This window comes from Paramormyrops kingsleyae, chromosome 19, assembly GCF_048594095.1.
Source record: "Paramormyrops kingsleyae isolate MSU_618 chromosome 19, PKINGS_0.4, whole genome shotgun sequence".
NCBI classification, from domain to species: Eukaryota; Metazoa; Chordata; class Actinopteri; order Osteoglossiformes; family Mormyridae; genus Paramormyrops; species Paramormyrops kingsleyae.
Genome location: NC_132815.1, coordinates 8,478,686 through 8,506,596, shown reverse-complemented (window position 1 = coordinate 8,506,596; position 27,911 = coordinate 8,478,686). Strand labels below are relative to the sequence as shown.

At 47.1% G+C, this 27,911-nt stretch overlaps 2 protein-coding genes across 2 annotated transcripts in view; both read left to right on the top strand.

Moving 5' to 3' along the window:
• Nucleotides 1-27,911, top strand: part of LOC111834255 (uncharacterized) — a 72,207-nt gene that overhangs the window by 23,162 nt on the left and 21,134 nt on the right. The window lies entirely within an intron of this gene.
• Nucleotides 1,481-27,680, top strand: LOC111834260 (uncharacterized). Its single transcript, XM_072703064.1, has 8 exons — nt 1,481-1,563; nt 1,931-1,994; nt 2,482-2,612; nt 3,065-3,110; nt 8,323-8,447; nt 9,298-9,343; nt 20,885-21,015; nt 27,498-27,680. Exons 1-8 carry the CDS (start codon nt 1,552-1,554, stop codon nt 27,678-27,680), a joined length of 738 nt encoding a protein of 245 aa, XP_072559165.1. The 5' UTR covers nt 1,481-1,551.

The following is a 27,911-nucleotide window of genomic DNA, read 5'->3' as shown; positions in this document are numbered from 1 at the left end:
AACACTGGAGCACCACAGGGCTGTGTGCGGAGCCCTCTGCTATACTTACTCTTCACTCATGACTGCAAACACAACCATGATTCCAACATCATAATGAAGTTTGCAAAAGGACCTCAGAGGCGTCATTTATTGAAAAGCCTAAAGAAAGTACAACTTCCACAACCGCTGATGGTCAACTTTTACAAGTGTGCCACAGAGTCCATCATCACATACTCCATCACAGCATGGTAACCAGGCAGCACCTCCGAGAACAAGGAGGCCCTCCAGCACATCATCAAAACAGCCCAGAAGATCACTGGCTCTCAGTTTCCTGCCCTGGGGGAACTCTTCAGAACCTGCTGTAGCCGCAAAGCCAGGAAGATCTGCAGTGATCCAACCAACCTAACACAACTTCTTCACACTTCTGCCCTCCAATTAGCACATTAGAGCCCTATATGCTTGCATGGCAAGGCTGCAGAAAAGTTTCTACCCCCAAGCAGTCACATGGCTAAACTCACCGGGCCCACTCTCACTCACAGCAGCACCAGACTGAATTGTACTGTGACTTATCCACACCACAAGCATCAGGTACTACACAGCATCAGCCTCCACCAATAAGGACTGTATGACAATAGAATAAACCTTTATTTTCCCACGAATGAGAAATGTAGGTGTTACAGAGCTCTTATACAAAAGTAATACAACCAAAGTTTTAGAAATAAATAAATAAAAATGTACAGAGATATGTACAGAAGTGTGGGGGTGGGGTGGGGTGTGAATGATCCTGGTGAATATACAATGTACACTCAAGCTGCAAATCGGTAACAGCAGTTAAAGACATATGATATGTCCGTTAGACAGTATATGAGTAGAAAATACTCACGCTAAAACTGTGTTATAAAGTCTGACAGCTGCTGGTAAGAATGACCTGCGGTAGCGCTCCTTCCTACACTGTGGGTGTAGAAGTCTATTGCTGAACGAGCTGCTCAGAGCTCGTACAGTCTCATGCAGGGGGTGGGGGGTGTTGTCCATAATGGATGTCAGCTTAGACAGCATCCTCTCTTCCCCAACCTGCTCGATGGATTTCAGTGGACAGCCCAGGACAATGTCGCTATCTCACTTATCTCAGTACCTATACTGCATTCCATATTATCCATTATACCATACAATATTGCTGTTTGTGATCATTTCCTGCACTCTCAACCGAGGCTTTTCTCAGGTGCAATAATTTATCTTGTGTCATGAACAAAATCGCACATCAGGGGTGGAAATAGACAGGTGATATTGTCATCTATTTCTTGTAACTGGGAGATCAGTAATGCATAGCACTTCCTGAAGAGGTACATGCACGGCAGTACCCAGCATGTATCCTCCCATTGGCCTGTAACATGACCGCGCCTCTTCACAAGCTCGGAGTCTGGTCTGACACGTGACACCCAGACCTTTCGTCTTACCAATTAGCTTTCGGTTTTGGTTATACAGTGAAATCTGGGCGATATGAAAAAACGTCTCATTTGAAGCACAGGGAGATAAGGAAACATTTGTTCTTCCATTTCTTGCGTCGAGAGAATCATGGGAAACCGGGTAATATATATATATATATACGCACACACACACACACACACATAACCATATCCATATTAGGCTTCTGTAAATTAACAGTGCAGATTTACCGTTTTAATAATTTTTGTTACGTGAACTTCAATAGCATTAAATCGTGACGGGTTATATGGTAATAGTGTACGTAAAATATATTATGACGAACCTCTCGAACTAGCCATACCGACATGGTTTGAAGTTACTCACTAGTAATATCCAGAAACACACAACCGTCTATATTTTATTCTAAAACTACCTTTATTGTGTCACGATAATTTGAATAACTAAAGGCTATGAAACTTTACCATATAACCGTGGAACGTGGCGAATGGTTTTACTTTCAATTTAACAGAAGGATCAGAATCTGTTTGACCACATCAAGTTCATTAATGAGGAAGCTGCGCATAAATTAAATGGTAAGTCTGAAGCGTGATATCATGGGCTGTAGACAGACTGTCTGTTTATACGGCTATATCAATTATATACAGTACAGACCTTTAAAAACACAGCCACACAGGGAAAAACTATTCTTTATGTTCAGCAGGGGGTGGAGTAGAGATATGAAATGGACTTGCTACGATGTATAATACTTAGTTGGTAAACATTGTGCTGTAAATACGCAGAAACAATCTGTTCTGTCTTTAGGGGTGTATAATTCTTTCCGTTTGTAGTGAAATATGCATATGTCACTCTCCCCTGTAATGGATTGACATCCTGCCCATTGAGTTTATTGCCTTGTCCCTCAGACGTCCTGCAGTATCGATTGTTGAAGCAGTCATAGTAGATGGTTGATGGATGAAATTTGTGACAATTCAATTGCTGTTAATGCTGCCTGGTATTAGACCAGCTACAGAGATACATATATTGTGTTTTTGAACTGCGGGTTATATTTTTCCCCATCAGAGGAACTTCCTTATGATCAACATATTCTTTCATTAACAATGGAGGACCTTAATAAACTCCTACCAGGTGAAGGTGAAAATAATATTCAAGTTCGAAGGCACATCATGGGCCTCATCAATATATTTTTACAGGTAAACCACGTTAAGAAATAAAACAGCTATATTGCAATCATAAATATTTCTTTACTGTACTGTATAGTTATTATCATAGACATTTCATAGAGTGGACCCTACAGACTATCAGAATTTGCATGTTATCTCTCATCTCACTGCTAGTGTCAGACTTACTGAATCGCTTACCTCGTCAGTCTTAACACCGTCCACAAAAATATACTGGACCATGCAGAGACTTAATGGGCATTCAGTACCCAGTATAGTAAGTGTAATTGTATGAATAATTTAAATAATTTGTGTAAGAGGGGCAGGCTTAGACACTCCCTCACCCTGCACATGTGCCTGAGATGTAGTACTTCCTTATAGTTTATTCTGATTTTGTGTCTATTACTTTCTTAATGTGTTCACATTTTTTTTTGGTTTTCTGGATTTTGCTTTGATTACTCTGACATGTTCTTCTTACTGTGAAGGAGCAAGACAGACAAATTGTGGATTCAAGCCCAGCTGATGTCATGAGTAAGTTGCCAAAGAAAGTGTGTTTGTTACATAATAACTTCATGATGTGTAACAGTTTCCTTAGGGGGTTGTATTGCAGTAAGAGCATCAAAAAGTTTTAATATCAGTGATCAGTTTTAGCTCCTGAGCAGTTACAGGTGGAAATCAGTGCTACAGTATGGAGGAAATGCAACAATTTATTTCTGAAAATTAAAATATGAGTTGAATGGGTTGAAACACAGGGGTATTTCTTGTAGTTCAGCATTATCCCTGGAATCAATCACACCACTTCCTGCTGTCCACTAGCCCACTGCCTGAAGGTAAATGCCATCAGTCTTACACAGACAGTATCAAGATCGTGGGGAAGGACGAGGCAGGAAGGTGATAATCCACTGACAAACGGGTTTATTAAAGGAAACACGGGGCAGACGGCAACGAACCAACATCAATGACGGACACCCAACTAAGGAAGACGTGGACTAATATACATGAAACAAGCCGAAATAACAGGTAACAGGTGATCACAATCGGGGATTAACACGAGGTAACGAGGTGGGCGTGGCACACACGAGCATCGGACGGAGCTGGACGTGACAGAACCCCCCCCCAAAGGCGCGCACTCCGGGCGCGCCTCAGGGGAGGCGACGGACGAGACAAGACCGGGGAAACAGAACCTGGAAAACAAGAGCAAAAACACCACCGAGGGACCGGGAACAGAACAGAAACACAAACCAAGACAAAACCTGACAAAGGACGGGGAACGCAGACAGACAGACCAGGAAGGGAGACACCGGGGGAATACTGACAGGCGGAACAAAATTGCCAGGAGTGAATGAAGGAACCAGAGGGGGACGAGGAGCAGAGACAGGAGGGACAAAGGGACGAGGAGGGAACGGAGGAGACACAGGGAGGAGGAGCAGAGACAGGAGGCAGAAAGGGAAAGGGAGGAGGAACCAGGGGAGCCCAAGGGAACCCCAGGGGGCGAAAGGCGGCAGCAGGAGGAGCCGCGGGTGACTGAGCGGCTGAAGCTGGAGGGCCCCCGGGCGACCGCGAGGCAGGAGCCGGAGGGGACAACGACGGGGCAGAGGAGGAAGCCGGAGGGACCAACGGAGGGGCAGAGAAGGAACAAGATGTAGTACTTCCTTATAGTTTATTCTGATTTTGTGCCGAGCAAGAGCCTGGGGGAGCCGGGGGGCAGGGTGGGCGGGACCCGACCCCTGGACCCGACCCCTGCACCTATGTCCTCTCCCTTTCCGGGACACCGACAGGCGGGGTTCCGGTCGGGCTTGACCGCGCGGGGCGAGGGAAGAGGAGTCATTAGGGAGGTCCCCGAGGGGTCCCACTCGAGCTCCTCCTCTTCCAAGGAGGAAGGACCGGTGGTTGGACTGTCCGGGACCCCCTCGGGGACTGGAACTAGGGCTGGGGGGACTGGAGCGGGGACCGGGACAGCAGGCGTAGCTGCGGGCGGAGCCGGGACAGCAGGCGTAGCTGCGGGCGGAGCCGGGACAGCAGGTGTAGTTGCGGCCGGAGCCGAGGGCCGGACAGGCAGGACAGGCATAGCCGGCGAGACAGGCAGGACAGGCGTAGCCGGCGAGACAGGCAGGACAGGCGTAGCTGCAGCAGGGGCTGTCTTGGGCAGAGCGACGTCAGCAGGCGGGGTCGCAGCAGGGAGTGCCGCGGGCGTAGCGGCAGCAGCAGCAGGTACCGCAGCCGGCGGGGGCGGAGCTGCAGCAAGAGCCTCGGGCGCGGCCGGAGGCGACACTGGGACCTCAGGCGTGCCCACAGGTGGAGTGTCAACCACCGCGACAAGCAGGACGGGCAGAGTGGTGGCGGGCACAGCTGCCTCGGGTGTGGCGACAGCAAACACCGCCAACTCTCGGCCAGCAAAGGGGTGCCGGTGAGGTGGACAGGGCTGACGTGACAGGTGAGGCAGGCGTGGCGGCGGCAGCGGGAAATGCTGACTCGTGGCCAGCAGGGGGCGCCTCAGCAGGCACCGACAACACACGGCCAGCAGGGGGCGTCGCAGCAGCAACTGCCCCAGCAGGAACCTCACTGGGCGGTACAGCAGCTGCCGGACGAAGCAGGACGAACAGGGCAGGTGGTGCCGGCAAAACAGGCGGGACAGGCAGTTCAGGCGCCGGCAGGACAGGCGAGACAGGCAGATCAGGCGCTGGCAGGACAGGCGAGACAGGAGAAACAGGCAGATCAGGCGCCGGCAGGACAGGCGAGACAGGAGAGATGGGCGAGCTGGGCTGGACTGGCAGGTCAGAAGAGCTGGGCTGGACGTGTAGGAAAGAAGAGCCGGGCTGGACGGGCAGAGAGGCGGCCTCAGGCAGGGCCGTGGGCAGAGAGGCGGCCTCAGGCAGGGCCGCGGGTGTGCGGCCAGCAGGGGGCGCCCCGGTGGGCGCCGCCGACATGCGGCTAGCAGGGGGCGCCGCAGCAGCAACGGCTCCAGCAGAAGCCTCGTGTGCGGCAGCAGGAGGCGCGGTAGCTTCAGGCAGGATGGCCGCAGGCAGAGCGGCAGCATCAGGCAGGAGGTCAAGCACCTCAGCCAGGGCTTCCAGGATCGGTGCTTCCTGGCTGTGCGCTGTCCCTTTAAGGGATCGCGGGACCCGCGGGATAGCGTCCAGCACTGCCCTGGCCCCTTTAAGCGTTAAACGAGTTCCCCTGAAGGGGGAAGCTGCCTGCGAAGGCAACTTCGTGACGGGGGTGATGTCCGGGACGATCAGGGACTCCACCCGATGACTAGCAGGGAAAGAAGCTGGGGAGAGAAAGGCAGCTCCCAGGAGGATTGTTGGGGCTTCTTCCGATCTCTCTTTTGGCTTCCTTCTCTTTTTTCTCTGGCTCGCGGTTGTGGAGGGAGGCTGCGTTGTCTCTGTAGAGATGGGCGGCAGCTCCCTTACAGCCTCCTGTCGGTCACGCGCTGTACTAGGAGCCGGAGGTTTTCATGCACTTCTGCCATATGGTGCATGTCCTCGGGCGGGGACATCTCCATCAGGAGGTCGCCGCTCCGACTGGCTAAGTCCAGTGCCACCGGGTCCTCTTGGACCTCGGGCTGGTTCAGCCAGAAAAGCGCTTCCTGGAGCAGACCGAGGCATTGCTTCTCGGTCCGAAGAAGCGTTCTTTCTTTCGGGTCCGTCATTCTGTCAAGATCGTGGCAGGAAGGTTCAAGGTTCAAGGTTGCTTTATTTGTCACATGCACAGATGTACAGGTACAACATGCAGTGAAATGAAATTTGTCCCGATCTACCCGACCATACACATACAAACATTACAGGGGTTAGACAGGTCAGGTAGACAGGGGATATAGAAAAACAGAGAAACAGAATTACATTAGGAAACGCGAGGCGAATAAAAAAAACAGCCCCCATACTGTACTCCAATAGGGAGTATAATGTAGGAACAGAAAAAAACACCTCAGCAACATAAGCACATGGTCACCACACCTAAGAACAGACTCGTGACTTGCAACAGGGGTGGGGAATGGGGAGTTGGAGGTAGTCCAGCATAGACAACAGCCATCCTGTCCGGCACCAGTCAACTAAGTAACTTTAGCCCCCCTAACATTTTTACTCAGCCCCCCTAAAAATTCTCCATAAACTTTACACAAATTGGTGATCGCCCACGTTCCCTTTAAATTTCATATGAAAACGGCGGCAGACTTCGGCTCCGCCCCGTCTTTCAGCGCAGTCTTCAACTGAAGCATCACAGACTGCGGCATCACAATGCGAGGATTAAGCCAAGGTGTGTGTTTTTCGATAAATTGTTATATCTGCATCAGTGCAGTCCTTTTTCATAAATACAGTTTACAAAAAATGTCAAAATTCTCGCTGTGTTACGTCATCACACCAGCTGTTTCCTCTAGCGAAAATGAAGCCCTTAATACATACCCTATTAACCTATAGTCTACTTTATAAAACAATGATGCTGTTGCTGTTTTAATTGGAAAACCTAACTGTCTATATAAAACATTACACAGTGCATGGCATTAACTGCCATAGAGTTATGCACATAAATGATTAAAAACAGTGACAGACAGCATTCAATGCACTCGTTTTAACTGCATAGCAGTGTGATTTACAGAGATAGAAAAATCCTGTTTTTTTTTTTTAATAAATATTGTATTGTATTAAATAATGTCCCAGATCGTGAAAAACATTTGTTAGCCTTAGAGTAGGGTTTTTTGTCACTTTGATTTAGAAAAAGTTACTTTTTTAATGAATAGAAACAAAAAAAGAATGATATAAAAAAGATGTTTTGTTTAATTACATTAAAACAGTGTTTGTCTATATTAATGAATTAGAATAAAATAGCCTAGTAGATATAAAGTTTTAAGGGGTTGAAGGTAGAACCTACTGTCTTATTTATGAGGAATCAGGAAGACTCATTTGAGTACTGATTCTGAACAAGCCAAATATGTGTTAAACATCTATGGGGGCTGAGCCCCCCTTAAATGAAAATCCTAGAAATGCCCCTGACAACCAACCTGATACTTTTCCTCTAATTTCTTGCACAGCTGACTTAGCGGATTCAGGCTAAAACTACTATTTTCAGGAAAACCCAACTTTTCCCACTTAGGCATTTCTGACACTGATCCTGTACCATACTTTTTGTCCATAATCTTAATGAGACCCTGTTCTCCCTTACATTTCAAATGATCCTTTCCTTTAATCCTCCCCCCGCCCACATTTTTTTTCCTCCCCGCCTGATTTTCTCCCGCTGGACACGCTAATACAAAATACACAGTCATGAAAAACATGTAACATCTACTCACGTTCTATCCTACACAACCTGCGTGCTACTCAGACGCTTTAGGGCAATGGGACTCAGCTTCCAGGTCTTAAGGGACAAGCTCAGAAACAAATTTTAGACAGGCTTTCTGTTTGTATGGGTATATCATATATAACATTGTATACAGAATTAATTTAAAAAACAGACACACTCAGAGAAACTAACTATTCTTTATGGTCAGCAGGGGGTGGAGTAGAGACAGGAAATGGACTTGAGACCAGAGGGCTCCATCTTTCTCGCTATTGTGTCCTTGCTACCTTGTATAAACTTATGCTTACAGGTACTTGGTAAACATTCTGCTGTAAGTACATAGAACGCTATCTCAATAAGAGTCTGCTAAGGGGTGTATGATACTTTCTGTTTGCAGCCAAATATGATATATGACCAGCTACAGAGATACATATATTATGTTTTTGAACTGAGGACTATTTTTCCCCTTCAGAGGCAGATTCTTATGATCCAGATTTTCCGACATCAGCAAGGGAGGACCTTAATGAACTCCAACCAGGTGCACATGTTGATCAAGTTCAAAGACATATCATGGGCCTCATCAATGTGTTTTTACAGGTAAACCACATTAAGTAAAACACTTTATTATAGGCATTAATTGTAATTTACTGAAAAATCATAGAAATTTTGTAGACTAGATCTTTCAGACTCTCTTGCACATTATCTGCCATCTCACCTCTAGTGTCAGAATTACTGAATCACTTCTCGGCATTCTCAGCACCATCCACAAAAATAAACAGGGCTGTGCAGAGACTTTTTGAGCAGCAGATGCTTAAAGGTAAAAAGGGACATTCAGTACCCTATGTATCATGTGCGGGCAGAATAGAGGACATGGGAGCAGGCTTTAGGGCAAACAAAAGGGATTATATTAACAAAATGGGAACTGGAAAATAAACAGCATCACAGGGGATCAGAAGGAGAGTCAAGCCCACAGGCAACACGATAACACAACTTCAGTGACAGAACTGGGGAACACAGTACTGGGAAGCACTTTTATACAGAGCTAAAGAGGAGCAAACAACAGGCAGCTGCAGTGAGACAACATGAGGGCAGGAACGAGAGGTGAGGAAAACGTGGAACAGGCGTGGCTTGTTAGAGCCAGGTTAGGGAGAAACTGGAGGAGCAGGCAGGCACGGCGTGACACTAATTATTGTAATAAACTCACAAAACTCCAATAATAAATGTGAATATAGTAAGTATAATTGTATGAATAATTCAAATAGTTTGTGTAAAAGGGGTGGGCTCGGGTACCCCCACCCACATGTGCCTGAGATGTACAGTAGCACTTGCTTACAGTTTATCCTGACTTTGTGTGTGTTACTTTCTTAGTGTGTTCACAACTTCACATTTTTATTTGGTTTTGTGAATTTTGCTTTGATTAATTTGACGTTTTCTTCCTGCTACAAAGATGCAAGCTGGACAAAGTGTGGATTCAAGCCCAGCTGATGTCATAAGTAAGTTGCCTAAGAAAATGTGTTTATTATAATTCAACTTCATTATGTGTAACAGTTTTTTTAGGGGATTGTTTTGCAGTAAGTGCAACAAAAAGTGTTTAATATCAGTGATCAGCAATAAGCCGGTCAGCCTGTAGGCTAGTGACATCAGTTTTTTGCTGAAAGAATTATTTTATTTAAATTATTTATTTGGATGGAGTGGTGGCTCTGAGGCTAGGGATCTATGCCAGCAATTGCTGAATCAGCAATTTGCTGGTTCAAATCCCGTGAATGTCCAGAGTGATCCTACTCCATTGTACCATTGAGCAAGGCCATTAACCTCCAGTTGCTTCATCCTGGGTATGATGTTAATCTACATCCAGCCCTGTAAGGAGGTCCTCCAACTTACAGGGAATAACTTGGGGATTGGTGGCAGGATTGGCACTCCAGTCACTGGAAAAAAAGCCTCACACTGGTCCATTCGGACTAGTGTGGTGCTGAGGTATCGCCTGCCACATGGCTGCACTCAGGTTCTCATCTCTGAGGTGGTTTGTCATGTGGTGGGTGTGGCAACACACTGTAATCAGTGCATGCTCCTTACCTCTTACCTAAGCAGTTACAGGTGGAAGTTAATACTACAAATTAGTACAAGAAGTTTGGCATGGAAACAAAATAAATGGATTTAGATGCAGTTTTGAATCTTTCTGAGTCCTTTTAACAGATCCCGGGCTCTACTTTGACAATCTAATACTGTACAAAGCATAAAGCGCAAGGCACAACTAACATTTGTGGGCATGTCCATTTTGCTATTTTAACGGTGGAAAAAACAAATTTTGCTCCAGCACAAGGCACAAAAAGGTTGTCCTAATTCTCTTAATTATTCAGAGGTATGTTTAGGCCGTAACATGCAATAAACTAATCAGAATGGCCTGCCACCTCACCTTTAAAAGGCAGGGGCGCATGAGCTATGGCAGATTGCTATTATATAATATGTATAGGTGTTTCATCAAACAGTATGACTACGTGAAAGGACCAGTTGTACTCTACAACTCACATGTTTCTTAAACACGCTGTAGCATCATTTAATAATATGCCACTGATTTTAGTCATGGTTTTTGTTGATCAAAAGAGCAATGTCATTTCACTGCCGACAATGCGCCCAGCCTCATTTAACGAGCAAAAAACAATATGGAAGCAAATCTGTCTCATCACAATTTGAATTTTATATGCCACTGAAATTCTAACATTGAATATTTATGCATTGGAAATATGTGTCAGAGTTTTTTTTGCCTCTGAATTACAGTCTTCAAATTTTCTATAATGCAGTTTCACTGCTATTTTTCCATGTTCACAAATTCACGATAAAACAAATTCAGGGTTTAAAGATACAAATTACATAAAACTCAAGTTTCAAAAATTCAAAGAGAACATTCCAAAGTTGGTCCAATTCGATGGTCTGAATTCACATGCAAAAATACAAGGTTATGAGTTATGCATCCGGGATACCAAGGCTAAGCAATCGAATTTGTGGGTGCATTCGACTTCATGCAGTTGCTTACAGTGCTGGCTTAAACCAGTGCATTCTGGTCCTGACGCAATGTATCATGGTTAGATTGTAATGATTGTGATGAGACAGATTTACTTTCATAAAACAAGGGTAGAATTATTTGTTATTTTGAAAACGTGTGCACTTGCCAGGAATGCGCTGGTATAAAAGTAGCAAAACCACACTGCGCTGTACTTTCCGCCGTTGCAAAATAGGGCCTTATAGTGGGAGGAGCCAGACTGTTCAGCAGTGAAATGGTCTGAGGAAAAAAACTGTGTCTAAGCTTAAAGGTGCTGGCTTTGTGGTAGTGGAGCAAAGAGGTTGTGGGAAAAGTTTGATGGGTCCTTGGTGATGCCAGTGGCTCTCTGGATTGGCATGGTAAATGTCCAGCAGAGAAGGAAGAATGGTCCTGGCAACCTTCTCTGCTGGTTTAATGAGCTGCAGGAGGGACTGACAGTCTGAGGTGTTGCTGGATCCAAACCAGGCCTTGATGCAGTTAACAGGAGTGCTCTTTATGGTGCCTCTGTAAAATGTGGACAGCTTGGGAGGTGGCAGTCATGTCTGTCTGAAGCACTGCTGGAAGAGAGTTCACTGCTGGGCCTTCTTGGTCAGCAAGGATATTTGCTAGTTCCAGGAGATATCCTCAGTGATGTGCACAACCACAAATTTAATGTTCTGAGTTCTGCTGACAGCAGAACCTCTGACGTATAGGGGGTTTTGTTCTCCCTGGTTTCTTATGCAATCCACTCTCACTTTCTTTGTCTGGTCAATATTTAGAAACAGACTGTAGGCCTTGCACCAATCAACTTCCTGTCTCATTTCCTATCACTATGCAGACTCATGTCCTCCACTTATGAGGATGATCATGGTGGTATCGGCTTTATACTTTCTAATGTTATTAGAGGTGCTCTTGGCCAAACTGTTCGATGTCAGAGTGTGAATAGTTGGTGGCTGAGGCAGCAGCCTTGGGGGTTCCTGTGCTCAGTCTGATTTTAGCAGAAGTGATGTCCCCTACCCGGACAGACTGTGGTCTCTCTGTCAAAGTCCTGGATTAATTGCATAATGGACCTTTTTCACAACTTCCGCATTTTTGACCGGAAATACGTAATCGTAGGGTATCTTTACTTCCGCCGGTTTTAAAAAATGGTGCAAGCAGCGACCTCTTCTTCTTGCAGTGTACCGGGCTGTCCTTGTAATGCCCAAAAGCAGCCACATCTATCTTTTCATTCCTTCCCTGTTAATGGTGAAGTTCGACGTAAATGGATTCAGGCTATCCGGCGGGATGAAGGACCAAACTTCACAGTTAAAAAGGGGAGCACTTACGTCTGCAGCAGACACTTCACCTCAGACAGAGCAAACACCGTATTTTAAGCAGAAATGTAGAAGCATGCCCGAGCGAAACACTGTCAAAAACATGTGAAACAAGCACAAATATTTTAGGCCAAGTTTTTTAAAAAGAATAAAAGCCGTAATCAGTTTAACAATTTTATTTCAATGTAAAATAGAAAAAGTATTTCACCAAACGCGAAGATCCATCGATAGCGGCTCTGAGTTCCGTCGATGTGCTTAGGGTATTTTATTTTAAACAACACATTGGCCGAAAAGTGCTTCACTTAAAAAACGTTATGGTTAAAGGGTTTATTTTAAATGTGCATGTCCGGGGTTTTGCTGTGTGTGTGGGCGTGCGCTCGCATGAGTGTGAACAAACATTTACTGAAAAAGCCTGTTTATTAAAATAACTAAGGCGTTATTCTACCAATGTTTCAAAATGTTTTTGATGTATGTCGCTAAATACCGGGCACTAGTTCCTATAGCTAATACATGTAATTAAATAAACCGGGGCCAACTTCTTTAAAATGAACTAACAAAATACAGCTAAAATGTTTTTGATGCTTGTTGCCTAAGTAAATGATTTACATCACGCTCATACTATTTAAAAATTTCGCTACAACAAAACGATCCTTATACATTTTAAGAAAAACGTAAACTACAGTATATATGTTTAGTGTTTTTTGATTGAGTTTGATTATCAAACTCTAAAGCCCCACTCTTGGTTGTGCTCTTGTGGACATGTCCGGGCTTTTCTGTGTGCATGTGTAGGGTGTTCATTTTGCGTCTAAAGTTAAGGTATATAATATTTATACTAATTTAAAATAACACATTTTTGTTTGCCTATTAACAAATACATCTAAAGTTTTTCTACCTTTAAACATGAACAAAAGCCGTTAATGTCTTTCCTTTAAAATTTACATGGGGTGAGCAGTTCAGCAACAGTTACCTTGATACTTATGGACAAATTCTTCGTGGAAAAATTTGTAGCCTTTATCAAGTTTGCTCTTTCTCGTGACAGAGTTTTCCTCCACGAGTTTAGCAACATCCGCAAATGTAAATTTGAGCAAATTTGTCAGAGGTTGTGTACATTCTCTGCTCAATTTTCTCTGATCCCGGGTTTTCTAATGCATTGACGCTTGACCGGAACTTAGTTTACTCTACGATTACGTATTTCCGGTTTTCGTGAAAAAGGTCTATGAAGCTGTCAAGCCAAGCTGTTCAAATTCAAATTCAAAATAACTTTATTTGTTCCCGAGGTGTACACAGGGCAGTTGAACAAGGACACAATGACATTGTGTCAGCTGTGACACTGTTACAGCTTTTGGATAAATTATTGAGTTGTGTTGAGCTGAAATTGACAAACAACATTCTTACATAAGAGTCTATATTGTTCTGGTGTGTCAGGGTAGTGTGTAGGGTCAAGCTTATGGCATCCTCTGTGGACCGGTTGGAATGGTATGCACACTGGTATAGATTGAAGATGGCAGTGATGTGTCCTATGTCCGAATGTTTAAAATACTTCATTGTAGGTCGATAGTCATTTATCACTGAAGTAAATGTCTTCTTAGGCACCTTTATGATTGTGGCAATTTTGAAGCACACAGGGACAAATCGATGTCTAAGTAAGGTGTTAAAATTGTCTGTCAGCACAGTACCTGAGATCCTGACCTGGAATATTGTCAGGACCAGCAAATTGATGTGGGTTCACTTTACATAAACGTTACTTCTGCTGTGGATAACTGGTGTGGGTGTTCACTGGTGGGAGGGGTGGTATTCTCTACCTTGTTGTTTGCCACATCAGACTGGGGGAAGAACTGGTTGAACCTGTCAGGGAAGGAAGTATCACAATCTGTGGTATGTGATGACAGTTTCTAATCTGTCAGGGCCTGTATTCCTTACTCCATATGCTATGTGGTTTTGGTGTCCTGGAAATGACCTTTTTGCAGCTGTAATGGCCATTGTCAGAGCAGCCCTACCTGTCCTTAGGGCCACAGAATCATGAGACCTGGGGCTTTGCATAAATTTCATTGTGAAAAAATGTATATGAACGAAAACAGAAAATGATTTATCAAACCTGGTGGACACACATTTCCCTTGGAATTATTGGAACTGTCTTTTAAATGTGTGTTTGTGCATGAGCCTGAGATTCTGCTCAGTTGCTGCCCACAAACAACCATAAATGGTCAATGCAAATGAGCTACATGCTCATGTAATATGCAAATCAAGCCTTGGTTGCAATGTCTGATGATATCGGCAGTAAATAAAAAAACAAGAGGAATTTTGAACAGTGTAAGGAAAGGGCATGTCAAAATGTTATATTTGGTGGTCTAAGCCACATTTATCACAAATAAGAAAATCCTTGGTAGTACAACTTACTGTGCACAAGGCCAGTTTTATTGTGACTACTGGTGGGAAACCGACCAATACTCACCAGCAAACCCTCAAACTTATACATGCATATGGCAATTTTAACAGAGCATGCACTATTATGTGCTATTGTGTTGAGCTAGAATTGCCCCCCCCCCCCTGAATTTTCTCCCCCCCCCCATCTATCTCGGCTGATAATTAAAAGATACATATAACACAATGAGTCAAGGTGAATTGAAATCCATTTTAAATGGGTATGATCAATAAAAAAATAAATCACTAGTACACTCGTTGCACATTGGTCCACGCTTATCACGTTAACTTAGGACTGGTATATACTCAACTCTCAAAACACGTTTGCTTACACATCATGGCTGCCATGAGTATCCTGCGTTCATTCTACATGTCATTTGTGTATATATGCATGGAATTAATGCTATGTGTACATGACATGCAGTACCACCAAAAACCTCGGGGGCTGTATAGTAAATTTTTGTCTCTGAACCTTGTGTTTATATAAGGTCCAGTTGGTTTTAAAGTAGCATCTGATTTATTTATTTATTTAGAATGAATCTCCAGATGATATTCAAAATGGAATATTTTCAGAGGCAAGAGAAAAAATATTCTGAGCAATATTGTGTGCCTCAGTGTACAGGATCTTTGAAAGTTTATGGGAATTTGAATTGGGAAGCAAAAGAAACTTATTCTGAGCTAAGAAAGCAGCGTCATATGTGCAAAGTACAATGAAAGTCTTACTTGAATGCCTCCTCCACAGACATGTGGTGTTTTGCTCGCTTTCTTGCAAATATGACAGATGTCGTTGACATTTATCTTTGGTAGCTTGTGGAGGCAGTGAGTCTAAACATTTCAGGCCAGAACTTCATACAAATAAGACTGAAAACGAAGGAGCCAACAAGATGATTTCTCACAGTGCCCCCTGGAGGGCAAGACTTTTAATCCTCAAGATTGACATGAGCTACACATAGAAGTATGGGTAGCAACACCGCTTACATAAGTGTACATGTTGCAAGCGTCGAGTGTATATACTGGCTGACAGGGTGACCAGATAATCCATGTCATGGGGGACTATGAGCTACTTCAGGCTTTACAAACTACTTTAAAACTGCAAGGCTCCTGTGCTCGGCTAAATAGCTCAGTGCTTCTTGTACATTGACTGGTTTGTTTGTAAAAGTCTCATCCAGCTGTTTCAGATTAACATTAGTGACACATGCATGATTATAGGAGACTGACCAATCAGCACACAGCAGGAGCACAGTGCTTAAGTGAAATTCAGGTCCTTTTAATTGAAATGGCAGTTTACTAATCCCATACTAGCTCAAAATGTACTCCTTGACATGGATTACGTAGTCACTCTATGGATTATCTAGTGATTAAATCCGTGACGGAATGACAAGATTTATAAGCAGTAGTATACACTCACCTAAAGGATTATTAGGAACACCATACTATTACGGTGTTTGACCCCTTTCGCCTTCAGAACTGCCTTAATTCTACGTGGCATTGATTCAACAAGGTGCTGAAAGCATTCTTTAGAAATGTTGGCCCATATTGATAGGATAGCATCTTGCAGTTGATGGAGATTTGTGGGATGCACATCCAGGGCGCGAAGCTCCCGTTCCACCACATCCCAAAGATGCTCTATTGGGTTGAGATCTGGTGACTGTGGGGGCCATTTTAGTACAGTGAACTCATTGTCATGTTCAAGAAACCAATTTGAAATGATTCGAGCTTTGTGACATGGTGCATTATCCTGCTGGAAGTAGCCATCAGAGGATGGGTACATGGTGGTCATAAAGGGATGGACATGGTCAGAAACAATGCTCAGGTAGGCCGTGGCATTTAAACGATGCCCAATTGGCACTAAGGGGCCTAAAGTGTGCCAAGAAAACATCCCCCACACCATTACACCACCACCACCAGCCTGCACAGTGGTAACAAGGCATGATGGATCCATGTTCTCATTCTGTTTACGCCAAATTCTGACTACCATTTGAATGTCTCAACAGAAATCGAGACTCATCAGACCAGGCAACATTTTTCCAGTCTTCAACTGTCCAATTTTGGTGAGCTCGTGCAAATTGTAGCCTCTTTTTCCTATTTGTAGTGGAGATGAGTGGTACCCGGTGGGGTCTTCTGCTGTTGTAGCCCATCCGCCTCAAGGTTGTGCGTGTTGTGGCTTCACAAATGCTTTGCTGCATACCTCGGTTGTAACGAGTGGTTATTTCAGTCAAAGTTGCTCTTCTATCAGCTTGAATCAGTCGGCCCATTCTCCTCTGACCTCTAGCATCAACAAGGAATTTTCGCCCACAGGACTGCCGCATACTGGATGTTTTTCCCTTTGCACACCATTCTTTGTAAACCCTAGAAATGGTTGTGTGTGAAAATCCCAGTAACTGAGCAGATTGTGAAATACTCAGACCGGCCCGTCTGACACCAACAACCATTACACGCTCAAAATTGCTTAAATCACCTTTCTTTCCCATTCTGACATTCAGTTTGGAGTTCAGGAGATTGTCTTGATCAGGACCACACCCCTAAATGCATTGAAGCAACTGCCATGTGATTGGTTGATTAGATAATTGCATTAATGAGAAATTGAACAGGTGTTCCTAATTGTCACGTTCGGGGACCGGCGAGACGGGAAGCAGACGAGAACAAGCCAGGACTGACGGGCAAACGGGGTTTATTCTGAGGCTGACGGACAGACGAAGCACAGTACATGACAATACAATGCCGGATCTGGCAGACAAGGGGAGACGCGGACTGATATACACAGGACTAGGTAAACGGAACAGGCAACAGGTGAGAACCATCAGGGCTGAACACGAGGTAATGAGGGGGGCGTGGCACACATCGGGATCGTACGGAGCGGAATGTGACAAAACCCCCCCCCAAAGGCGCGCACACCGGGCGCGCCAGAGGAGAGGCGACGGACGAGACGAACCGGGAAAACAGGACCTGGAAAACAAAACAGAACATCAACCAAAACCAGGGAACAGAACGGAGACACAGAACAAGAACAGGGACGAGACGAAAGACAAGAGACGACACAGAACAGGGAAGGCGGACAGACAAACCAGGAAGGGAGACACAGAAGGAGAGACAGGCGGAACAAAAGGGCCAGGAGTGAACGGAGGAGACAGAGAGGGACGAGGAGCAGAGACAGGCGGGACCAACGGAAAGGGAGGAGGAACAAGGGGAGCACGAGGGAGCCCAAGCGGGCGACGGGCAGCGGCCGGAGGGGCCGCAGGCGGGAGGAAGAAGGGAGCAGGAGGGGACCACCCAGGGGCCAAGGGAACGGGACGAGGGAGTGACGGAGGGGACACGGAGGGAGCAGGAGGGAACCCCAGTGAAGGCGGGCAGGAGGGGGAAGCCGCGGCAGGCGGAGGCGCAGCCGGAGCCGGCGAAGGCGCCGTCCGACGCACAGCCGGAGCAGGGGGGCCCGGAGGCGACCGACATGGAGCCGGAGGAGGGACCGAGGACCGGCACCGAGGATCCAGGGGAGGACCCGACGGCGTCCGCCGACCCCGAGCCGGAGGACCCGCAGGCGGCCCCGGAGCCCCAGCCAAGGCGAGCGAGGGCGAGCCAGGGGGCAGGGTGGGCGGGAACCGGGCCCCACGCCTATGGCCCCGTCCCTTTCGGGACACTGACAGGCGGGGTCCTAAGGGGCGTCGGCTTTGCCGGGGTAAGGGTGAGGGAGTCAAGGCCTTCACAGAGGCAACAGGCAGGGCAGTCAGAGCCGCGGGCGTGGCCGCAGGCGGGACAGTCAAAGTCGTTGGCGTGGCCGCAGGCGGGGCAGCCGGAGCGGCGGCCTCAGGCGGGGCAGCCGGAGCGGCGGCCTCAGGCGGGGCCGCGGGCGGAGCCGGCTGGACAGGCGAGCAGGGCTGGGCCGGCTGGACAGGCGAGCAGGGCTGGGCCGGCTGGACAGGCGAGCAGGGCTGGGCCGGCTGGACAGGCGAGCAGGGCTGGGCCGGCTGGACAGGCGAGCAGGGCTGGCCGGACAGGACAGGCGAGACGGGCAAGTCAGGTACGTGGCCCGCAGGGGGTGCTGCAGGCAGAGCAGGGACCGCTGTAGGCTCCTCGGGCATACGGTCAGCAGGGGGCGCCTCAGCGGGCGCCGTCAGCACGCGACCAGCAGGAAGTGCCGCAGCGGGCGTACGGTCAGCAGGGGGCGCCTCGGCGGGCGCCGCCAGCACGCGACCAGCAGGGGGCGCTGCAGGCAGAGCAGGGGCCACTGCAGGCGCCTCGGCGGGCGCCACCAGCACGCGGCCAACAGGGGGCGCCTCGGCGGGCGCCGCCAGCACGTGGCCAGCAGGGGGCGCAACCGCGGCCGCCTCAGGCAGTGTAGGCGCCGGCAGGACAGGCAAGACGGGCAGTTCAGGTGCCGGCAGGACAGGCAGTTCAGGTGCCGGCAGGACAGGCAGTTCAGGTGCCGGCAGGACAGGCAGTTCAGGTGCCGGCAGGACAGGCAGTTCAGGTGCCGGCAGGACAGGCAGTTCAGGTGCCGGCAGGACAGGCGAGACAGGCAGTTCAGGTGCCGGCAGGACAGGCGAGACAGGCAGTTCCAGTGCCGGCAGGACGGGCGCCGCCGTCCCGTGGTCAGCAGGGGGCGTCTTGGAGGGCGTCGCCACCCCGCGGCCAGCAGGGGGCGCCTCGGCGGGCGCCGCCAGCACGCGGCCAGCAGGGGGCGCCTCGGCGGGCGCCACCAGCACGCGGCCAGCAGGGGGCGCCTCGGCGGGCGCCACCAGCACGCGGCCAGCAGGGGGCGCCTCGGCGGGCGCAGCCTCCACGCGACCAGCCACCGGGACTGCAGGCAACGCAGGCAGGACAGGCGGGTCAGATGGGACAGGCGGGTCCGGCAGGACAGGCGAGACAGGCGGGTCAGGCAGGACAGGCAGGACAGGCAGGACAGGCGGTGCCGCGGGCAGAGCGGCGGCAGCTGCAGCCGCGGGCAGACCGGCTCTAGAGACCCGGGGAATGGCGTCTCTCACCGGGCTGATCCCTTTGCCGTGCAGGCGTTCCGGCCGGTACGGATACGCCTCCCGCGGTGGCGGCAGCTCACCCGGGACGCCGAGCAGGCGGGTAGTGGCGAAGTCATCCCAGGGCAGCGGTGAGCCATCATGCTCCCTGGCTAACTCCCAGACGGGGAGCAGAGTGCAAGCCCCCATGAAGAGCGACGGAGCCTCCTCCTGCTGCACTCTGGTCCGCCGCTTCTTGCCGCTGGCAGGCGAAAGCGGAGCCACCGCGAACGCTTCGTCCTGGCTCCGGGCGACGCGTTCGCCTCTCAGCCGTGCGAGGCGCTTGCTGAGACGGCGTAGGAGCTTGCGTGCCCGCTCGAGCGGGTACTGCTGTCCGGGAGGGCGCTCTTCCGCGAGGAGGTCCGCGCCCCGGGTGGCCAGCTCCAGGGCTACAGGATCCTCCAGGACTGTTGGTTGGGAGCGCCAGAACACAAAGTCTTGCAGGAGACCGAGCCGGTGGTGCTCGGTCTCCCGCGATGTGCTGTTTGAGAGATCCGGCATTCTGTCACGTTCGGGGACCGGCGAGACGGGAAGCAGACGAGAACAAGCCAGGACTGACGGGCAAACGGGGTTTATTCTGAGGCTGACGGACAGACGAAGCACAGTACATGACAATACAATGCCGGATCTGGCAGACAAGGGGAGACGCGGACTGATATACACAGGACTAGGTAAACGGAACAGGCAACAGGTGAGAACCATCAGGGCTGAACACGAGGTAATGAGGGGGGCGTGGCACACATCGGGATCGTACGGAGCGGAATGTGACACTAATAATCCTTTAGGTGAGTGTATATGACAATATATGATAATGTAGTGTAAAATGCATTAGGTTGAATCTCCTGTGCTAGCTGTACAGGCATGGTTTGAAGCTACGTACTAATAATGTTACCGAAACGCACAACCACTTACATTGTGTTCTAAGAACAACCTTTTTTTTATCAGGACAATTTGAAGAACTAAAGGCTATGAAAACATTAACATACAACACTGGAAATGGCTTCACTTTCAATTTATCAGATGAATATGCAGAATCTGTTTGAACGCATCAATACACGTATGTCACTGTCCCCTGTAACGGATTGGCATCCTGCCCATTGAGTTTATTACTTTGTCCCTCAGTCTTCCTTCAGTATCGATAGTTGAAGCAGTCATAGTAGATGGTTGATGGATGAAATTTGTGACAATTCAATTGCTATTAATGCTTTCTGGTATTAGACCAGCTACAGAGATACATATATTGTGTTTTTGAACTGCGGATTATATTTTCCCCATCAGAGGAACTTCCTTATGATCAACATATTCTTTCATTAACAATGGAGGACCTTAATAAACTCCTACCAGGTGAAGGTGAAAATAATATTCAAGTTCGAAGGCACATCATGGGCCTCATCAATGCATTTTTACAGGTAAACCACATTAAGTAACAAAATACTTTATTGTAGACATAATTTTTTTTTTACTGTGATTTGCCTAAAACAGTTGAAATCATAGACATTTTGTTGGCTAGACTCTCCAGATTATCAGAATTTGCATGTTATCTGCCATCTCACCTCTAGTGTCAGAACAGTGTCTGAATCACTTATCCTGTCAGCCTTAACACAGTCCACAAAAATATACAGAACCATGCAGAGACTTTCTGAGCAGCAGGTGCTGAAAGGTAAAAAGGGACATTCAGCTTATGCACAAGTCTGCATCCTGCTATCTGTGGCTATTGTTAGAAAACCAGAGAACCTCAAAAATAAATGTTAGTGTATTATTTGTAATTGTATGAATATTTCATATAGTTTGTGCAAAATGGGCAGGTTCAGGCACAATCCCCACATGTACCTTAGATGTAGTTTAGTTGAATTACAGATCTCAAACTTAATCCACTCCAAAAGGCTATTTGAGAACTTTGGTTAAAAATCGAATCAATTTTTTCCATAAGAAATAATGTAAATTGGATGAATCCGTTTCAGACCCCCAAATGATTACCTATTAAAACCTGTATAAATACATACCTAATGCTAAAACCATAAATAAAACTTTAACACCCATAAATACATGAAATAAATTAAAATTTAGCTCCACTTGTACTGTGGAGAGCTAATGGCATAAAGTACATGTGCTTTGTCAGACAGGTTTTATCATGAAAGGGTTGGTTGGTCAAGAACCGAAAATACGTTCGACAACCAAGATTTATTTGATCAAGCAATACGATTATGAACTGAATTGTACAAGGTGTGAGACGTTTGAAAACCAAGGTTCCACTAAACTTGCATATCATTTATGATATTGATTTTATGCCTGTTACTTAATGTGTTCACATCTTCATTTAGTTTTGTGAATTAATTTTGTTGATTAATCTGACATGCTCCTTCACAGCAGGAAAAACAAGTCAGACAAAGCATGAATTCAAGCCCAGATGATGTCATGAGTAAGTCTTCTAAGAAAATGTGTTTGTTATATTACAACTTCATCATATGTAACAGTTTCCTTAGGGAATTGTATTGCAGTAAGTGCAAGAAAAAGTGTTAATCAGAAATAAACAGGCAGGCCTGTAGGTTAATGTGATTGGTCTTTTGCAGAGTTTTAGCTCCTGAGCAGTTACCAGTGGAAATCAATGCTACAGTAGGGAGGAAATGCAGCATTTTCTTTCTGAAAATTAAAAAAAAAACAATGCAGAGGCTGTTAGGGTTTGAAACACAGGGGTATGTGTTACAGTTCAGCATTATACCCGGAAACAATCACACCGCCACTGGCCCACTATCTGAAGGTAAATGTCATCAGTATTATACTGTCAGGTCAGGTTGGGGAGCATGTGCTGATGCAGCTTGTTGCCGCATCCACCACACAGCAAACCTCCTCGGGATCCCGGCTGGTGACCCTTGCCCAGGCAGACACATGGTCCAGACCCACACTCCAGAAATGGCTATCTATCTGCTGCAGCCAGGTGTTACATGGGCGTCCCCTCGGCCTAGTCCAGCTGCTCAGGTCCTCAGCAATGAGGATTCTGCAAGCCGGATCACCCTCAGGGAATCACGCCACATGGCTATAGTGCCGTAACTGATGCTCCGTCACAATGCAGGTAATGTGCCTCATTCGGGACTCCTCTAGCAACCGCTCATTTGACACAAGTCAAACCAGCGGTACCCAAGGATTCCCCGAGGAGTACTGAAGGAGTCCAGTCTTTGTCTCAACTCACTGGATAACGTCCATGTCTCACAGCCATATAGCAAGACAGGGAGCACCAGGACTCTAAAGACTTGGACGTTCGTCCTCCTTCAAAGATATCAGGACCGCCACACACCCCTTTCCAGTGACCTCATGACCCCCCATTCTCTTCCAATCCGTCTGCTGACTTCATAGGAAGTGTCACCTGAGACATGAATGTCGCTGCCGTGGTAGGTAAATCTCTCGACAAGGTTGACATTCTCCTGGCAGACAGACACACTACTGATGACTGTGCCCAAAAACGTCCGCAATTCTAGATGCTCAGACTCCTCAGTCAGTCTCTCGAGAGCCCCAATCTGAGCCTCCATTGACTCCGCTAAAATCTCAGCATCGTTGGCAAAGTCGAGATCAGTAAATATTTCTTCACCAGTGGATGCCCCACAGCTGCTGGACCCCACGACTCTGCCCAACACCCAGTCCATACAACCATTGAACAGAGTAGGGGCAAGAAAACACCCCTAGCGAACCCCAGAATCAACTGGGAAGACGCAGAGGGTCTTTCTCCACTCTGCATAGAACTCACAGCATAGGCCGGTCATGACGTCCAGCAACTTCCTGGGGGACCCTGCAAAGTCTCAGGATGTCCCACTGGGCAACTCGATCAACTGAGTCAAACACTTTACGAAAATCAACAAAGGCTGCAAAGAACCTCATCTGATATTCACACTTGCGCTTGATGAGAACCCTCAGTGCCAGGATACAGTCGATGGTAGACTTCTTAGGCGTAAAACCAGACTGTGACAGGCGAGCAAGTGATCACGGATCCTATTAAGGATGACCCCAGCAAGGATCTTAGACGGCATTGAAAGCAGTGCTATCCCCCTGTAGTTGCTGCAATCCAGGTGATCACCCTTTCCTTTTCAGATAGGGACTACAAGTCCCGTTTTCCAGTCAGTTGGGATGACACTTGACTCCCAAAAGGGAGCAAAGATTGCCTGAAATGCCAGGAGGACAGTCTTACCAGCAGCCTGGAGAATTTCACCCCGGATACCACAGATCCCTGCGGCCTTCTCTACCCCCAGCTGATTCAAACTCAGTGAGATTAAGTGGTTCACAGCTGATTGGAGGATCAGCCTCGAGAGCCGTGGACCCAGAGATGTCCAGCGTCCTAGCTGGAGGGTCAGCTTTAAACAACTGCTCAAAGTAGCTGGCCCAGCAGGTCACGACTGCAGTGTCATCCATAAGGATCGTTCCATCACCCACCCTGACTGCAAGTCTCAGAGGAACAGATTCAAATGTGCTTAATTCTTTGATTCCTCTGTAAGCAGGATGTGGGTCACTAGACCACAGCTGGTGTGTCACCTGCTCACAGATTCGTCTAACAAAAGCCTCCTTATCTGCCCTCAGAGTCCTCACAGCTGTCCTCCTCAGTTCCCGGTACAGACTGGAGTTGCCACCAAGTTGTGCGCTATGACTCAATAATTTCCAAGGTGCCCTGCAAGATGAAACACCTTCTTCTGGGAACACTGGCAACACCAACACAACCCTCAGCAACCTTCAGGGTCTTATTGCGGAAGGTCTCCCACATCACATTAGAGTTAGTAGTTGCACCCAAGTCTGCAAGTTCTTCACACAAACTGCGTGCAAACTCATCAGAAATAGCTTGATCTTGGAGTTTGGCTAAGTCCAGCCTCATAGTCCTAGTTGATGGTAGCCTACTGGATGTAAGCTGAATCTTCAGAGTAGCAACAACAAGTCTGTGGTCAGAATTCACAAACTGGGCACTTCTTTAGACCCTGCAATCCTCCAGGTGCCTCTAGTGTCTGCTCACGAGGATGTGATCGATCTCTTTCGCCGCACCACCAATATTGGAGTACGAAGTCCAACGATGCGGCTTAGGGCTTGGAACCAGGATCCAGTGACCTGCAGCCTCTGACCTTTTGCAAAGTCAAGAAATATGGAGCCACTTTCACGTCGGTCTCCAGACCCATCCTCATAGCCAGCCCAGTCAGTGCCAGTGGTCGCATTGAAGTTACCCATGACCAGAGGAGTGTCTCCTTGTGGGCACCCATCAACCACTGAGTGAAGTTGCAAGTAAAATATCTCCCTCAACGAGACATCACTCAACATGGTCAGAGCGTACCCTGAGATAACAGACAGGACACCCAAGGAGTGCTTTAGCCTGAGTCTCATAATACGCTCATTGAAAGGAATGACATCAGACACCAGCAACAGCTACTTCCTAAACATGGCAGCCATCGGACTGACCAGACCAAAAGTAAGTATACCCACCTGCAGAGATCTGGCCATTCCCCAGTCTGCGTACCTCAGAGAATGCCAGCACTGAAATGCGGAGTTTACGAAGCTCCTCAGACAGCAGCGAAAAATGGTCAACTTGCCAGAGAGACAAGATGTTCCATGCACCTACATGGATGAGCTACCTCAAACTGGGACCCAAGTGCCGACATGCAGCAGGCGACGCCTCAGCACCACATCAGCCCCAATCCCCAACAAGGCTGACTCTATTAGCTCTCTGATGGTTTAGACTCTTCCAGGCATAAGTACGGTGGCCGAGAGAGCTCAACACGCTGCAACTTCAAGAAAACACATGCAAACATAAAAAAAACACAACAAATTAAGAAAACGTCTCCATCAGTTTCACAACACAGGCGCTGCAAACACACGAACGCGCAGCAAACACAAAAAACGCGCTGCAAACACAAAAAACGTGCTGCAAACACAAAAAACGCGGTGCAAATACAAAAAACGTGCTGCAAACACAAAAAAAGCGCTGCAAATAGCAGGCACCACAACGGAAATGTTTCAGGGGGACCTCAAAAAGTGACGAACCCATCTGGGAGCTGATTATTTGTTCAGTGGCTTTTGGTCAGAGTAGAGGTGTTGTGCGTGAACTAAAAACTTTTTAACAACCTGATCATACGATTCATTGGTCTTTTGGATATTATTAGACTAATCTGACGAATCACACACTTAACTGTGGAACGTTATTAATTTAATTGCCAATAAATATCTAAATAAATATATATGCAAATAAATGACAAAATTCTGCAGTGCTTCATTAATGGTTAAAATCAGGTCAAAATTCATTATAGATTGATGGAAAAAAATATATTTTACAATTTATTCAGACCCCTTAATAATAATGAACAACGGAATACAAATAAAGCATGCTAAAATCGGTAACATTGTTATTTTTATTTATTTATTTATTTTGTTTTTTCAGATCAAAATGTATTGTCCGTTCTGTGGCTTTCAGCGGCCAACTTTGCACAAATTTTGTAGCTCGTGGGCGAAATGTTAGTTTTGTCGTGGAGAATGCCCCTAAACCTGCAGGTGAGGACCGGTGGCCTGTACTACGAAGTGGGGTTACTGGCTTATCGGGGTAACTTGTCGGATTTAAGGTACCACAGTTTAAATGGACTTCATATTCGTTCACTTACATTTTGCCCAGACTACCTTAAATCCGACAAGTTACCCCGATAAGCCAGTAACCTCGCTTCGTAGTACAGGCCACTGGTGTCATGCCAGACTGTGCCCAGAGGTAATATGAACAAATAATCAGCTCCCAGATGGGTTCGTCACTTTTTGAGGTCCCCCCGAAACATTTCCGTTGTGGTGCCTGCTATTTGCAGCGCTTTTTTTGTGTTTGCAGCACGTTTTTTGTATTTGCACCGCGTTTTTTGTGTTTGCAGCACGTTTTTTGTATTTGCACCGCGTTTTTTGTGTTTGCAGCACGTTTTTTGTGTTTGCAGCGCGTTTTTTGTGTTTGCTGAGCGTTCGTGTGTTTGCAGCGCCTGTGTTGTGAAACTGATGGAGACGTTTTCTTAATTTGTTGTGGTTTTTTTATGTTTGCATGTGTTTTCTTGAAGTTGCAGCGTGTTGAGCTCTCTCGGCCACCGTACATAAGGCTCCCGAAGGCTTTCCCCCATCCCCTTCATGATGCATGCAGCCTTCCTATGGTCAGCTCCAGCAAAGCTACTCCCGCGGAGAGCAGAAGGGTATCGTGCCTGTTTATTCTGAGTTGTTGTGAGTTGTTTTTATGGTGGCTGTAGTGCTAATCCTGCCACTAACCCCAGGAATTGTTCCCTGTAAGTTGGAGGACCGCCTGCAGGGTCAGATGCATTTTAATGTCATACCTAGAATGTATTGTACTGTGCAGTAAGAAAATTAAAATTCAGTTTCTGCTGTCGGGTGGCGACTAGGGATCACTACTCTTTGGATACAGTGGCATATACAGGTACACTCTATGGACAGAAGTATTGGGAGACCTGGCCATTACTCCCACAGGTAATTTTATGATATTACATTCTAAATCCATAGGCTTCAATATGGTGTTGATACCCCTTGGCATCAATAACAGCTGGTACTTTTCTGGGAAGGCTTTTCACTAGATTTTGAAGTGTGTCTGCAGGAATTTTTGCCCATTCACCCAGAACAGCATTTGTGAGGTCAGACACCAATGTTGGGCATGAAGGCCTGGCTTGCAATCTCTGTTCATCCCAATGATGTTTGATGGGGTTGATGTCAGGGCTCTGTGCAGGTCAGTCAAATTCTCCCATATCAGACTCACCCAACCATGTCTATATGGATCTTGATTTGTGCACTGGGGCAGAGTTGTGCTGGGACAGAAAAGCACCTTCCCCCTAGAACACGGAGAAGTTATTATGATGGTTCTTACGTTGATCTCACCCTGTCGTGCTCTGAGGTCCTGCAGTTCAAGGTTCTTTACACCAAACTGGATAAGAACGTGAATCCAAACATCACCAATGAAAGCGAGCTTCTGGGGAAGGGCACTGAGCCTACTGGTGAGGAGACTGAATCTGAGCAGAGCAGCTTTGTACCAGCAATGGAACATTCCACTGGGCTCTCAAGAAGTGAAGGATGTGTTGGGGCCTGAGTGATCTCTACATACATATATACAGTACAGTGACCTCTAAAGCCAGTGGACAGATGACCATGTGCACAATATGGACAATTGTCAGATATGGCAAATAACCAGATCATAAGTACTAATTTCTCAATACTAAGTACTGGCCTCTCTGGCCAGTGAACAGGTGGCCATGAACGCAGTGTGTACAAAGATACATATTCCAAGTAATGGGATCATAAACATTAATCAAAAACAGAA